The 13,421-nt window shown below is 33.8% G+C and overlaps 3 protein-coding genes across 3 annotated transcripts; 2 read left to right on the top strand and 1 right to left on the bottom strand.

The window, feature by feature from the left end:
- Positions 1–1,123: 1,123 nt before the first annotated feature.
- On the top strand, positions 1,124–3,691 carry LOC102593116 (protein DETOXIFICATION 33-like). Its single transcript, XM_006365438.2, has 7 exons — positions 1,124–1,457; positions 1,604–2,145; positions 2,374–2,460; positions 2,547–2,603; positions 2,683–2,921; positions 3,019–3,224; positions 3,321–3,691. The coding sequence occupies exons 1-7, from the start codon at positions 1,194–1,196 to the stop codon at positions 3,417–3,419; spliced, it is 1,494 nt and encodes a 497-aa protein (XP_006365500.1). The 5' UTR covers positions 1,124–1,193; the 3' UTR covers positions 3,420–3,691.
- Positions 3,692–5,868: 2,177 nt separating this feature from the next.
- Positions 5,869–7,565, top strand: LOC102602252 (protein DETOXIFICATION 33-like). The gene is made up of 5 exons (XM_015304470.1): positions 5,869–6,081; positions 6,168–6,709; positions 6,882–6,968; positions 7,158–7,214; positions 7,301–7,565. The coding sequence occupies exons 1-5, from the start codon at positions 5,869–5,871 to the stop codon at positions 7,563–7,565; spliced, it is 1,164 nt and encodes a 387-aa protein (XP_015159956.1).
- Positions 7,566–8,471: 906 nt separating this feature from the next.
- Positions 8,472–12,917, bottom strand: LOC102592556 (4-hydroxy-3-methylbut-2-enyl diphosphate reductase, chloroplastic-like). Its single transcript, NM_001287970.1, is given in 13 exon segments — positions 8,472–8,708; positions 8,868–8,954; positions 9,035–9,220; positions 10,489–10,583; positions 10,671–10,776; positions 10,868–10,942; positions 11,036–11,167; positions 11,251–11,430; positions 12,201–12,241; positions 12,244–12,257; positions 12,260–12,263; positions 12,266–12,397; positions 12,620–12,917. Coding segments are annotated over 13 exon segments (1,380 nt in total). The 5' UTR covers positions 12,882–12,917; the 3' UTR covers positions 8,472–8,642.
- Positions 12,918–13,421: the final 504 nt, after the last annotated feature.

Raw genomic sequence — 13,421 nt, 5'->3', positions numbered from 1 at the left:
ATATTATTATATTATATATTATATAGGGAGTTTATGATGGGACACATAGAATGTCCCATCATAAACTCCCTCTTATATAATAGTAGAATTATATTATATTATACTATATATTATATAAAATCCCTTATAGTAGAAAAATAAATATATATTATATAGTAGAAAAAATGATATATATTATATAGTAGAAAAAATGATTTATTATATTATATTATTATATTATATATTATATAGCGAGTTTATGATGGGACACATAGAATGTCCCATCATAAACTCCCTCTTATATAATAGTAGAATTATATTATATTATACTATATATTATATAAAATCCCTTATAGTAGAAAAATAAATATATATTATATAGTAGAAAAAATGATATATATTATATAGTAGAAAAAATGATTTATTATATTATATTATTATATTATATATTATATAGCGAGTTTATGATGGGACACATAGAATGTCCCATCATAAACTCCCTCTTATATAATAGTAGAATTATATTATATTATACTATATATTATATAAAATCCCTTATAGTAGAAAAATAAATATATATTATATAGTAGAAAAAATGATATATATTATATAGTAGAAAAAATGATTTATTATATTATATTATTATATTATATATTATATAGCGAGTTTATGATGGGACACATAGAATGTCCCATCATAAACTCCCTCTTATATAATAGTAGAATTATATTATATTATACTATATATTATATAAAATCCCTTATAGTAGAAAAATAAATATATATTATATAGTAGAAAAAATGATATATATTATATAGTAGAAAAAATGATTTATTATATTATATTATTATATTATATATTATATAGCGAGTTTATGATGGGACACATAGAATGTCCCATCATAAACTCCCTCTTATATAATAGTAGAATTATATTATATTATACTATATATTATATAAAATCCCTTATAGTAGAAAAATAAATATATATTATATAGTAGAAAAAATGATATATATTATATAGTAGAAAAAATGATTTATTATATTATATTATTATATTATATATTATATAGCGAGTTTATGATGGGACACATAGAATGTCCCATCATAAACTCCCTCTTATATAATAGTAGAATATAGTTGAATTTAACTAGCAAGATAGCATGTAATTAGGGGGGAAAAAAACAGAGGAAGAAAACAGGGGATTTTGTTACAATGGCAGTAGAACCATTGGGGAATTTTGAAATGGAAAGGAGATTTGAAGGTGATGATTGTGATGATGCTAAGAAGATGAGCAAAAAGAGCTTAAATGAATCCAAGAAGTTATGGGAAATAGCTGCTCCTGCCATTATCACCGCGGTTTCTCAGTTCTCCATTGGATTTGTCAGCATTGCATTCGTTGGACATCTTGGTTCTCTAGAGCTAGCAGCCATCTCTGTTGTTCAGAATGTTGTTGAAGGTTTTGTTTTTGGAATTATGGTAAGTAATCGCAATGTGTTTGTTAGATTGTGCTACTATAAGTTGTTAGAGAGAACGCACTTTTAATTAGTTACTTAATTATGTGTTCATATGGATTGAATGTTTTCTTTGTTCTTTGTGTGTGTTAAATGTGTGTTGTATATTAGTTAGGGATGGGAAGTGCTCTTGAGACACTTTGTGGACAAGCTGTTGGAGCAGGACAATTTGATATGCTGGGCGTAAATCTACAAAGATCATGTGTGATTACTCTAGCGACAGCGTTGTTATTGACACCTTTTTATGTATTCACATCACAAATATTGAAGCTACTACATCAGGACAAAGAAATTTCAGAAGTTGCAGGAAAGTACGCTATTTGGGTGATTCCTCAACTCTATGCTTACGCGTTGAACTTTCCTGTTCAGAAGTTCTTACAAGCTCAAAGCAAAATATGGGTTATGACAGTAATCAATATTGTCATATTGGTATTTCATATTGTATTGAATTGGGTGCTGGTGACAAAGCTCGGACATGGCCTTTTTGGTGCTGCTATGGCAGGGAACGTCTCGTGGTGGCTCGTGGTTTTAGCTCAGATTTTCTATGTTATTGCTGGGTTTTTTCCTGAATCATGGACTGGATTTTCTATGTTAGCTTTCAAATCTCTCTGGAGTTTTGTTAAATTATCACTTGCATCAGCTGTCATGTTATGGTAAGTTCTATTGATTTTTAGTCATACAAGTACTTTTTATTCTTGAGTTATGGTCAAAAACACATCTGAACTGTCACTATTCGTGAGTTTCACACCTCAAATAGTTCAGATTGGTAGTCATAGGTGCTCACAAAAAAAAAAAAGATAGTTTAGGTCTGTTTTTAAGCATCCTTATATATGATTGTTATGATGATTCGATGATATATTTGACTTGTGAAACATTGGCAGTCTGGAGCTTTGGTATTTTACTGTGGTGAACCTCATGGTTGGCTGGTTAAAGAATCCGGAAATTGCAGTAGATGCTATATCAACCAGGTACTAAACTTTTGAATTTTAATAGAATTTAATTAGTTTTTTCTAGGCTCGCGTTGTTCTTACTCTTTTCTCATGTTTTTTCACAGCTTGGCGCTTCAACTTTGGGTACTAATGATCGCTCTAGGTTTCAATGCTGCAATCAGGTTTACAAAAATCACATTTTTGTGTTATCTATTTCACGTCAAGTATTCCTCTTTCACACTTCAAATTCCATGGTTGCAGTGTTCGTGTTTCCAATGAGCTAGGAGCTGGTCGTCCAAAAGCTGCAAAGTTCTCAGTAGTAGTTGCTGTAATTACATCAACTCTAGTCGGAGTTGTATTTACAGTTGCTGTAATTGCTACTAAGAACTATTACCCGAGATTGTTTTCTGATAAACCTGAAGTCATACATGAGACATCTAAGTTGGCATACTTCTTAGCTGCTACTATCTTTCTAATGAGCATCCAACCTATACTTCATGGTAATCAAAATTCATCCCAAATGTTGAAAAAAACGACGACACTAAAGACAGTCCTAGTGCTAAGTTATTTGAACGAACATTTCTTGTGCAAGTGCAGGGGTAGCAGTTGGTGCTGGATGGCAATATTCAGTCGCGATTATAAACATCGTTTGCTACTATATGGTTGGGCTTCCATTAGGTGCTTGTCTTGGTTACATTGCCAATACTGGTGTTAAGGGAATTTGGACAGGAATGCTCGTTGGTACCCTGCTTCAAACAATAGTTTTGACATTCAAAATGTGGAAAGCTAATTGGCGAAAAGAGGTAATTACTGCATTTGAAAGTTTACAAATCTGAAATTTGATCCATTAACTAGACAATTTATTTCGGGAATGTGAATGTATACTTTATCTGATGCAGGCAATTCATGCTGAAGAACGCATCAGAACATATGGCGATCAGTCTTCTCAAGAAGAGATTGAGCATATTGGTTCGCGTAGTACCTCGCCTCTGCAATAAACAAAGTAGATCATACAAGAATCGGATAGGTATATAGTATAGTAAAACCGGAAAATTTTGCATTAGAATTGTTTAGGACTGCAACAAAAATTCGGTCATAATGGACCTGATTGCGCAAGTCTTATATTTTCGTACTTACAATTTTTGGTGTTTACCAAACGCGATGAAGATGTAAAGAATTGAACTCTGCTACTTCCTAAATAAATTGTGTTTGCTGGCAAAGGGGAGCTAGGTGGGGGTTCGTGGGTTGGAACAAACCTTTTCTTTAGTTCCTGTATTTGTACTAGAAAATTAAATAAATATATATGTATATTAATTTGTGAACCTCTAACAAAATTGATTGATGATTCAGGTTTTTAATGCTAGAGTTGTGGGTTCGAAATCTCAAACTCTTTTTTTTTTAAAAAAGAAATTTATATCTCTTATTTCTAACTTTGTAGTTACCACTTCGATAGTAAAATACTCCAAGATATCATTTTAATTATACCCGTAAATAATTATATGTTGAAAGTTATATATTGTCTTTTCATCTATAAAAGTTGTAATCATAATACATTATTAGCTTTATATGTCATTCCATGAAGGTTGAAGATAAGTCAAATATGATGATTATTCAATCCCGATATCTATCAACTCTAGATATTTCTCCATCTCTCATTTTCTTTTAGTTCATGCAAATTTTAATGTTAAGGGAAAACAAAAAGGTAGATTAAGATCCCGTTTGGATTGGCTTAAAAGTCGGTAGTCGGTCAAACCCACTTTTAAGTCAGTTTTTGACTTCTGGAAGTATTTGGCAGATACAAAAAATAACTTAAAATAAGTTACGAAATGGTTGGCAAGGTAAAAAATGACTTCAAATAAGTCATAAACCAAAAGTAGGTCTCCCCTGTTTTTTATTTTTTGACTTAAAAGTCATTTCAGTTTGACTTTTTATTTTTGACTTAAAAGCTACTTTTTTAAGTCAATCCAAACAGGCTCTAAATAAAATTAACCTATGTATTTATTGGTTACTAATTTAAAAGTCCTAGAATTTGAAAAGCCAAAGTTAAGAAAATGAAAATACAAATTAAAGGAATGGTAGACATTAATATGTGATCTGCTAGCATTTATGAGAATTTACAAAATTCAAAATGCTGGTAATCTAGTCAAAGACTATATGAATCCTTGTCATTTAGTAATATTTGCCCTTTATTTATGTTGGGGCTCTATATAACACCATTCAAGAAGTAAACTACCACTAAGATAGTTTTTTTTAATTGATGAACAGAGTTAATAGCCCTTTCAACAAATTATAAGGTTAGATGCCTGTTATTTCAAAGCTTTTATTAAGTTCAAATGCAATTTTTGGTAATTTTAAATAGTATTTTGTTTGTTAAATATACTTTTGACAGTTTAAATTATTTTTTTACTGAGTTAAGATCTGATGTTATAAAGTTTTCCCTAGTAACATTGCTGGATTCCCCTCTCTGCAGTCCTTTTTATTATTGTATTATTTTCTCATGGGATGTTATAAAGTTTTCCCCGATAAAAAGTCATCGTTACTTTTTAAACTCTGTTTCAAGTTAAAATTAGACAAGTAAATTGAAATGGATCGAGTAGTTAATTTGATAGAGAGATGATATGAGTCATTGCTTAGATAGAACTGAATCTACACTTCTAGAAGTAATTTATAAAGATTTGTTTCCTTTTGTATTTTATTTTTATGAAAGGAAATTAATAAGAGAATAAGAACACAGAAGTAAACAAACCTGACCAAATTCCTATTTTAAGGAATATATTTCTTTGGAAAAAAGACTACTAAAACTGCTGTAGAAAAAGGGATAGATCTGCTCACATAAAATCATGGAAAATTTAAATATTTGACAGATCAATTTGCAGTACTAAACATGTACTCACTCCGTCCCAATTTAAGTGTTTTAGTTTGATTGGATACAAATTTAAGAAATAAAGAAATATTTTTGAATTATGTCGTTGTAAATTAAAAATATGTGTAGTCATTTAATCTTTGCGGTCATAAACTTGCTAGGTAAAATATTGAAATTTAAAAACTTAATAAACATCTGGAAAAAAAAACCTCTTTTTGAAACAAACAAAAAAGTAAAGTAACAAACTTAAATTTTTGGGACCATAAATAATTTGGTTTGTTGTGGAGATAGATATCAAATTACTTAATATATCTGCAGTAGAAACGTACACACAACTCTGCATTTAAGAATAACTTTGACATCCACATTATTCCTCATTCAAAAAAAAAGTGATAAAATGGAGGAACCGACTAAAAGATGAGGCGAATCCAGAATTTAGAGTCAGTGGATTTTGGATGTCCGTGAATTATTTTAACATAATATATACATAGTTCGAGCCAAAAGACAACTAATTTTGTATGGTACAACAGAAATTACATTGAAGTGTTGCAAGAGCATCAGGTATGAAATTATGGAAGAAAGCAATGCACTTTGGTTATAGAAAACAAATAGCAAAGAAATGGATAGATGAATTCAAAAAAGTATGGCACATAGCAGGACCAGCAATTATAACTTCAGTTTCTGTATTCTCTTTGGACTGTGTAACTGCTGCCTTTGCTGGTCAACTTGGAAAACTTGAGCTTGCTGCAGTCTCTGAAGTTCAAAATGTTCTACTATGCTTTGTAATTGGAATAATGGTATGTTCGACCTCAATTCAGTTGAACTCACACAACATTGCCCTAGATGATTCATTCAAATTTCGTGTTGAATTCTATGATATTAGTTAGGATTAGGAAGTGCACTGGAGACGCTTTGTGGTCAAGCAGTTGGTGCAGGGGAATACAACATGCTTGGAATTTACTTACAAAGATCATGGATTATCAGTATAGTGGCAGCATTGCTATTGACACCGACTTATTTCTTCGCGTCTCAAATACTGAAGCTCCTACATCAAGATACAGAAATATCTTATCTATCTGGTAAATTTGCAATTTGGATAATTCCTCAAATATTTGCAAGTGCATTGCACTATCCTACAGAGAAGTTCCTTCAAGCTCAGAGCAAAGTTTGGTTTATGGCTTTTAGTTCAATGTTGACATTGGCAATTCATGTGTTGTTGAATTGGATTTTTGTGACAAAGTTGAGTATGGGACTTGTTGGTGCTGCAATAGCTGGGAATATATCTTTTTGGATTTTGGTTGTGTCAAAGATTATTTATATTGTTTGTGGTTGGTTTCCTGAGGCATGGACTGGTTTTTCATTTTTGGCTTTTAAGTCATTAACCAAATTCTTGAGGCTCTCAGTTTCCTCAGCTATAATGTTATGGTAAGTGTGGTGAATGACTACAAATTCATATGTTGCTCGGACTCGACGAGCACTTGTTCACATTTATGAAGAGTCCGAGCAACATAGATAAATTCAGTTTCAGTACATCTGAGAGTGTGTTACATACTCTGAATCAATTTTTTTCCCTGACGAATGAATCTAATGATGGCAGTTTAGAGGTATGGTACTTCACAGGAGTGATCTTAGTTGTAGGAGGCTTGAAGGATGCTGAAGTTGCTGTTGACTCACTATCAATCTGGTAAAATATATTCCATAAATTCATTCATAAGTACCTTCATTCATTTGGAGGAATCTTAATTTGTAGCTCAGTCGGTTGGCTACCTAAACTTTCAGCTTATTAATGAGGTTGAATTCCCGATTTCCCCATTTGCAATCCCCCTTGTTTTAAGCATTCTGAATCCTTAGTACTTTTTTTTGGATATTGCAGCATCAATTTACAAGTATGGGCACTTATGTTTATCTTTGGTTTCACTATATCAGCCAGGTTAGCAGTTTCAAACAAGCATCTTCTTTTTTTAATATAAAAAATGATATTAGTACTTTGGCTAAATATTATGTTGCACATTTCAGTGTGAGAGTTTCAAATGAACTAGGGGCAGGAAATCCAAAAGGTGCAAAATTCACAATTGGAGTCAATGTCTTGATAGCAACAATATTTGGAGTTCTTTTTTCAGTTATCATATTGACCACAAGAAGACAGTTTCCAAGAATGTTCTCAAATGAGCCAAAGGTTATAAGTGAAACATCCAAGTTGGGCTATATTCTTGCATTAACCATCTTCATTACCAGCATCCAAACTGTTCTCCATGGTATGTATTTTTTTACCTCACATTAGAAAAAACAACTTATATTTACCAACTATAACAGTAAAGTCAGATACTGAAAACATTTTGTAGGGGTAGCAATTGGTGCAGGATGGCAATTTCTAGTGGCGTTTGTAAACTTTGGATGTTATTATGGTTTGGGTTTGCCATTAGGAGCACTTCTTGGGTACAAGTTTAAACTTGGTGTACAAGGGGTATGGTATGCAATGCTTGGTGGAAGCTTGCTTCAAACAATCATCATACTTGTCATTATTGGTCGAACCAATTGGCAGAAAGAGGTAATTAACATCGAGTTTACTGTAATAATAATAGCTATCTGAAGGGACAATGTAACTGCATTGATAGTGTAAAACTAAGCAATCACATAATTGCAGGCAGTTCAAGCTGAGATAAGAGTGAAGACATGGAGTGGACCAACAGAGACTCAGCAAGATTCGTGATGACGTGGCATTTTATTTTAATATATGATATAAAACCATTAATACTCAATTTTAGGACAAGTCAGCAGACTTTTCAAGTATACTTAAGATTCTTTTCCCACAAAAAAAATGGGGGAAGGTGTCTTTTTCTCCATTTTTTTTTGGCTAAGTATACAATATACTTTTGGATTAGACTTTGATCAAATGAATGTGTTTCAAATGGCTCTTGGTCCAAACAGGTGATTAATTCATTTTTCTTATGGGATGACTAACGAAAATATCTTCTCTCAAAATATTTAAGAAATAGGCATAAATTACTAACACGACTTTGCGTCATTTGTATTAAGAAAAATTGGAGAGAAATTTCAAACTTCAATCAAATTTTGTATACGAAAACAGGCACTCATAAAAATTATATCGACTAGTAATCTTCTCATTCTAAGAAGTTCATATTACTGTATCTAAAAAGGGACTCACCGGCAGGCAAGGTTTACATCACTACAGAGAGCTGGACAGCGGCATATTAATATTAAAAAACTTAGAGTTATACATCTACAAGAACATGTTATTTAGCATAGTTGTGCTAGCACATACAGCATATCCTACAATTATTTTTTTTGGGTGGAAACAAATTGTAGCACTCCTATTATCTTGGAGCTCCAATCTTGTTTAGGCCAATTGTAAGGCTTCTTCGCGCTTGATATCAAACAGCTTGATAAGGACATCTTCAACAACCTACAGAAGTCCATTATTCTCATTATGATAAAGAGAGCCAATACATCAAAGTGCTTCATAGAAGGAAACATATAACTTGGATTGGTAACATAAGAACTAGAGGGAAAAGGATAATTATAAAAAGCACAATAACCATATTAGCAGCTTCAGTAGAACTACCTTATCGGGGGTGGATGCACCAGATGTCACCCCAATTGTAATAGGACCCTCTGGTAAGAAGTTCTCTTTCTCAACCAACTCACCATGCTGTCAAAATAAGGTGGGTATAAGAACCAAAATACTCTCTTAAAATTTAGTTGCAAATCACAGGGTGTAAATCAGCTCACCATTAACTTGTAACTTATTTTGTTTCCAGGACCTACTCTCTGCTCACTGTCAATCCAGTATGAGGGAATTCCACGTTCCTCTGCAATCTCCTGTAGATGTGAAGTGTTGCTTGAGTTCCAACCACCAATCACTAACATAAGATCCAGCTTTTGCTCGACCAGCTTATACATTGCATCTTGACGCTCCTGTTATAAGTAGGGATAAGTTATAGGTCAAGAAATAATGATATAAAGCATCACAAGAAAGGAAAATACAGAAGGTCCTATAATGGTTTGGTAAGAAATAATATATCCAATGTCCAGACCCTCATACAACAAATTCTGTGTTTTCTTAATCCAAAGAAAAATAACAACAGATGACTTTTAAGAAAGAAATAAAAGAGGGCAGCCGGGTGCACAAAGCATCCCGCATTTACGCAGCGTCCGGGGAAGGGCCGCACCCTAAGAGGTGTGATATAGACAACCTACCCTAATGCAAGCATTAGTGGCTGCTTCCACGGCTCGAACCTCTAACCTATAGGTCACACGGAAACAACTTTACCGTTGCTCCAAGGCTCCCCTTCTTTTAAGAAAGAAATAGATAACAATAAATGACTCTAGAAAACCAGGCCAAAAATCCACCCTTCTAGTGCCAGAAGCAAGAGAAACTTTGAGATGTATTATTAATGTCTAGTTAATCATGCCTTGCACGAACATGTCATGGTGCGTGCACATAGTACATCCACATATAGATAATGCAATCTTAAGTATCAGAGGTACAAAGGAGAGGGAAGCCATAGATTATGGGGGGGAGAAAAGGAAACCAATGCAGGCTTTTTTTTCATAACCGTAATTTCCATTAATTAATCCCATCTAAATGAGAAGAATACAAATTTTCCAACTTAACCATTTTAAGGAGAAGGCATTATCCACCCAAACATTGTGGTCATCTGTTAGCATGAGGTGAGAAGACCAGTTGGTAACCACTATCTAATATCTTAGAAAGAGAAAAGACCAACACTTGTCCTAAACAGGGATCACTTGTCTCCACTCCCCAAACCGCCCCCAATCAAAGAAATATGATTATCGATGTTAACCGAAAGAACGAAGACTTGGTAGTTTGGGCTAGGAAATAAAAGAGTAGGCTGAATTTACCTTCTTCGATATTTTACATCACTTTTAATAAAATATATTATTAGTTAGGTAATTGAGATCTAAAATTGATATATGAAAGGAGTACTGCTGAAGAAATTGAGGTTGGTACTATGGGAGGAAAATAAATACCAAAAATGGATGTGCATCACACAGAATGATAGATGTAGAAAATCGATTTGTAAGTCAGATGTTATTATGTTAACTAGAATGTCTCAAGGCAAAGAGGAAGAAAGGAACAGATGATGCAATAAACAAGCATATAACACGTCATCTGTATGTACAGTGAAATTTAGGGAAAACAAGGATGTAAGAGAACTTACTTGAGTCGCATCGCATATAGTGTTGAAACTTACAAAGTGGTTGTTAACATTTTCCACCCCATATTTTTGCATCATGGTCCTCTCGACCAACTTCCCTGTATATCAAAAGAAGCTAAATCACTACATGATTGCAGTCTGGAGGAATTCTATAATAGGGAGTGATACTCTAAATATAATCTAACCAATATCTTCTGTTTCTCCCTTCAACATCGTAGTTTGGTTTGCAATACCAGCTTTTACAAGATCAACATCCGGATCAAACCCTTCAGAAACTGCATATTTAAATTTCTATACAGAAAAATATTCACAGAAAATATCAGTATTAATGCAAAGTACTGCAACTGTAGACGGCAGGTCAAATAGACAACTCAGGCAGCACCTGCATAAATGCCTCTTTGGTTGAGCTAGAACCATCAAGTTTACCTCCAAGAATATAATCACAGACATAAGTTGCCTGCATCAAGGAAAAATTTCCATAGAATAAGCAAGATGAGATTCCAACTCATTATTTCAAGCAAAGAACACTTATGGTGTGAGGTTGAAATACCTCTGCCATGTTCTTCACAATGATGTATTTCCCAGCAAAGGATGCAGTCGCAACAGTTTCCTCATGAGCATATTTACCATGGATAATGGAGGTATATTCTCCCTTCTTGTGCTTTTCAACGGTGTTCCAAACCTGTACTAAGAATTATGAGGAACCCTAATATAGTTCAAAGGACATAGAGGCCAACGATTCATTTTAGCAACTGTATCACAAACCTTAGTCACCCACGGGCAGGTTGTATCAACAATTTGTACGTTTTTATCACTCAAAACCAACATTTCATCAACAGCAGCCCCAAAAGCAGGCAAAACCACAACATCATCCTTGTCAACAACATCAAAGTTTTTCTTCCCTTCCTCAAGAGGAATGTTCTTAACATCCATATCCTCTAGCCTCTGATCCAGACAAAGTAATTTATCAGAATTTATATGAGATAAGATAGAACACAAACAGACAACTGGCATCAACTAGAACATAGCCTGCCTAAGAAAGTACAAAAAGCACAAAATGCAGAGGATGGCATCGGTGGTATCGGAAATATACTTCAAATTAAGAATGTTCACCAGCTATATATCCCATTCAAAAATTCTGCACCAGAAATTTAATTTTATACTATTTTAGCTTTTCAGCATACTATTAAGTAAACTAAAAATCCTTTCTTCTCACATATTCCTTCTCAATTTTCATGCCATTCAAGGACTTTTTATGTCTAAAAGAAGGGAAACAGACAATAAACCTATCGAAGAGGAATGGGGCACCAGAGAAAACCTATACATGATTTGAAGTAATAACTACATGTGAAAAAGGACATTTCAAAAATCATCTATAGGATCCCAGCATCTGAAAAAGTAGTAGAAGTCTTTACTCTTCTACGTGTAACTAGTCTCACATAAGAGTGAAAGCCAATGTCTTAAAGCATGAGAGCAGCAGTTACTATCCTTAGCTGCAACTTATTCTGAGTAAGCAACTAGTATATATACGAAACCACTAACAGCCTAAAAGTCAAGGCACATTGAAGGTAATTTCTAAAACTGCCAAGATATTTGTAGAGGAGGGAAGAAGGAGCAATATGATGAATACAATTTCACAGTCTTCCTCCTACAATAAAGAAAAACTGAAAATCTTGAGCAATGGGCATGCACATCTAAGGATTATAAGCAGAAACCTTATTCACAGTGGGGTTGTGAATAATTTCATTAGTTATCCAAATCCTCTCTGTTGGAAACTGTTTCCTCGCTTCATAAGCAATCTGAACTGCACGCTCAACCCCCCAACAAAAACCATAGGACTCTGCAAGTTTTACGGTAACGTTTCCCCAAGTATACTCAAATCCATTCTCCTTCAATTTCTTGATGATATCACCTGAAATTCATAAGAACAAATGAAGAAAATATGTTATTTATCATCCAATTCAAGAAACTGTTTCTTGAAGAAAAGAAATCGGAAGACTTTTTACCCAAACAAGTTCTCTAAATTCACATGTCCAAGCCTTGTATAATTTTGAATCGCAAATAATTGATGATCGGTAACAGAACCTAAAGTAGGCATTTCAAGTAACTGAAATTGAAGGAGGCAAGAACTTACTGGTATACTCGCGATTCATGAGTTCAAGAGTAGCTTCTTTGTGTCCAAAACCTTTACGATTGTAATTAGCACTTCTGGTCAAATTCTTCCGGAAAACCTTAGCATCAAACTCTGACTCAGCAGTGGCCGACGAGGAAGGAACAGCTTCGCCGGCGGAGCATCTGACGACGGAGAAAGGTTTGGGCAACCGGAAAGTTCTAATCTCCGGCAAGGAGAGGTCTGTACGAGTGGATATACTAGAGAATTGGAGAGGAATAGCCATGGGAGCAGCGAGAGAGAAGGAGAGTGCGCACGTTAGCGAAGTGCGTTGGCGTAGCAAAATAGGTGAAGTTAACTAAATGGTGAGCGCAATTTATCCCTGCCAAGCTAGTACATGACCACATGCTTTTCTCGTTTGGTTCAATTTTTGTCTTTTAGTTAATTGGTAATTACTATTTTTATTTAGGTTGTTATAAGAGGGAGTTTGGCCTTAAGCTTGAAGAGGATCCCGTAACTAAACCGGCATTTTGATACTGTCGAGCCTAATATGAAGTGGGATGGAATATTTGTATTGGTTAAGTTTGTTCCTTTTTTTAAAAAAATGTTTGGCAAATAAGCTGAAATATATTATTACACGAGTATTTATATATATATATGTTATTTAGCAAATCACTGATAGAAAAGGAGATACAAAGTTGGGGGAATTGGATGGGTGCAGGAAACAATAAACTTGGAAGTTATATGTCCAATTTGTTTTCCTGCTTCTATTAGAAAAGTCATCTTCATTTTTAAGAAAGTTATTAGCTTTGATAGTTTTCTTTCT

The sequence above is a fragment of the Solanum tuberosum genome, unplaced genomic scaffold (assembly GCF_000226075.1).
Source record: "Solanum tuberosum cultivar DM 1-3 516 R44 unplaced genomic scaffold, SolTub_3.0 scf00555, whole genome shotgun sequence".
NCBI lineage: Eukaryota > Viridiplantae > Streptophyta > Magnoliopsida > Solanales > Solanaceae > Solanum > Solanum tuberosum.
This window is presented reverse-complemented; position numbering and strand designations above follow the sequence as displayed.

Excerpts from the sequence above, each read along its gene's own strand:
- LOC102593116 (XM_006365438.2), top strand. The coding sequence starts at position 1,194 with ATGGCAGTAGAACCATTGGGGAATTTTGAAATGGAAAGGAGATTTGAA. Across the intron at positions 2,461-2,546 it reads GTAGATGCTATATCAACCAG|CTTGGCGCTTCAACTTTGGG; the intron begins GTACTAAACTTT and ends GTTTTTTCACAG. Across the intron at positions 3,225-3,320 it reads AAGCTAATTGGCGAAAAGAG|GCAATTCATGCTGAAGAACG; the intron begins GTAATTACTGCA and ends TATCTGATGCAG.
- LOC102602252 (XM_015304470.1), top strand. The coding sequence starts at position 5,869 with ATGCACTTTGGTTATAGAAAACAAATAGCAAAGAAATGGATAGATGAA. Across the intron at positions 6,969-7,157 it reads GTTGACTCACTATCAATCTG|CATCAATTTACAAGTATGGG; the intron begins GTAAAATATATT and ends TGGATATTGCAG. Across the intron at positions 7,215-7,300 it reads GGTTTCACTATATCAGCCAG|TGTGAGAGTTTCAAATGAAC; the intron begins GTTAGCAGTTTC and ends TGCACATTTCAG.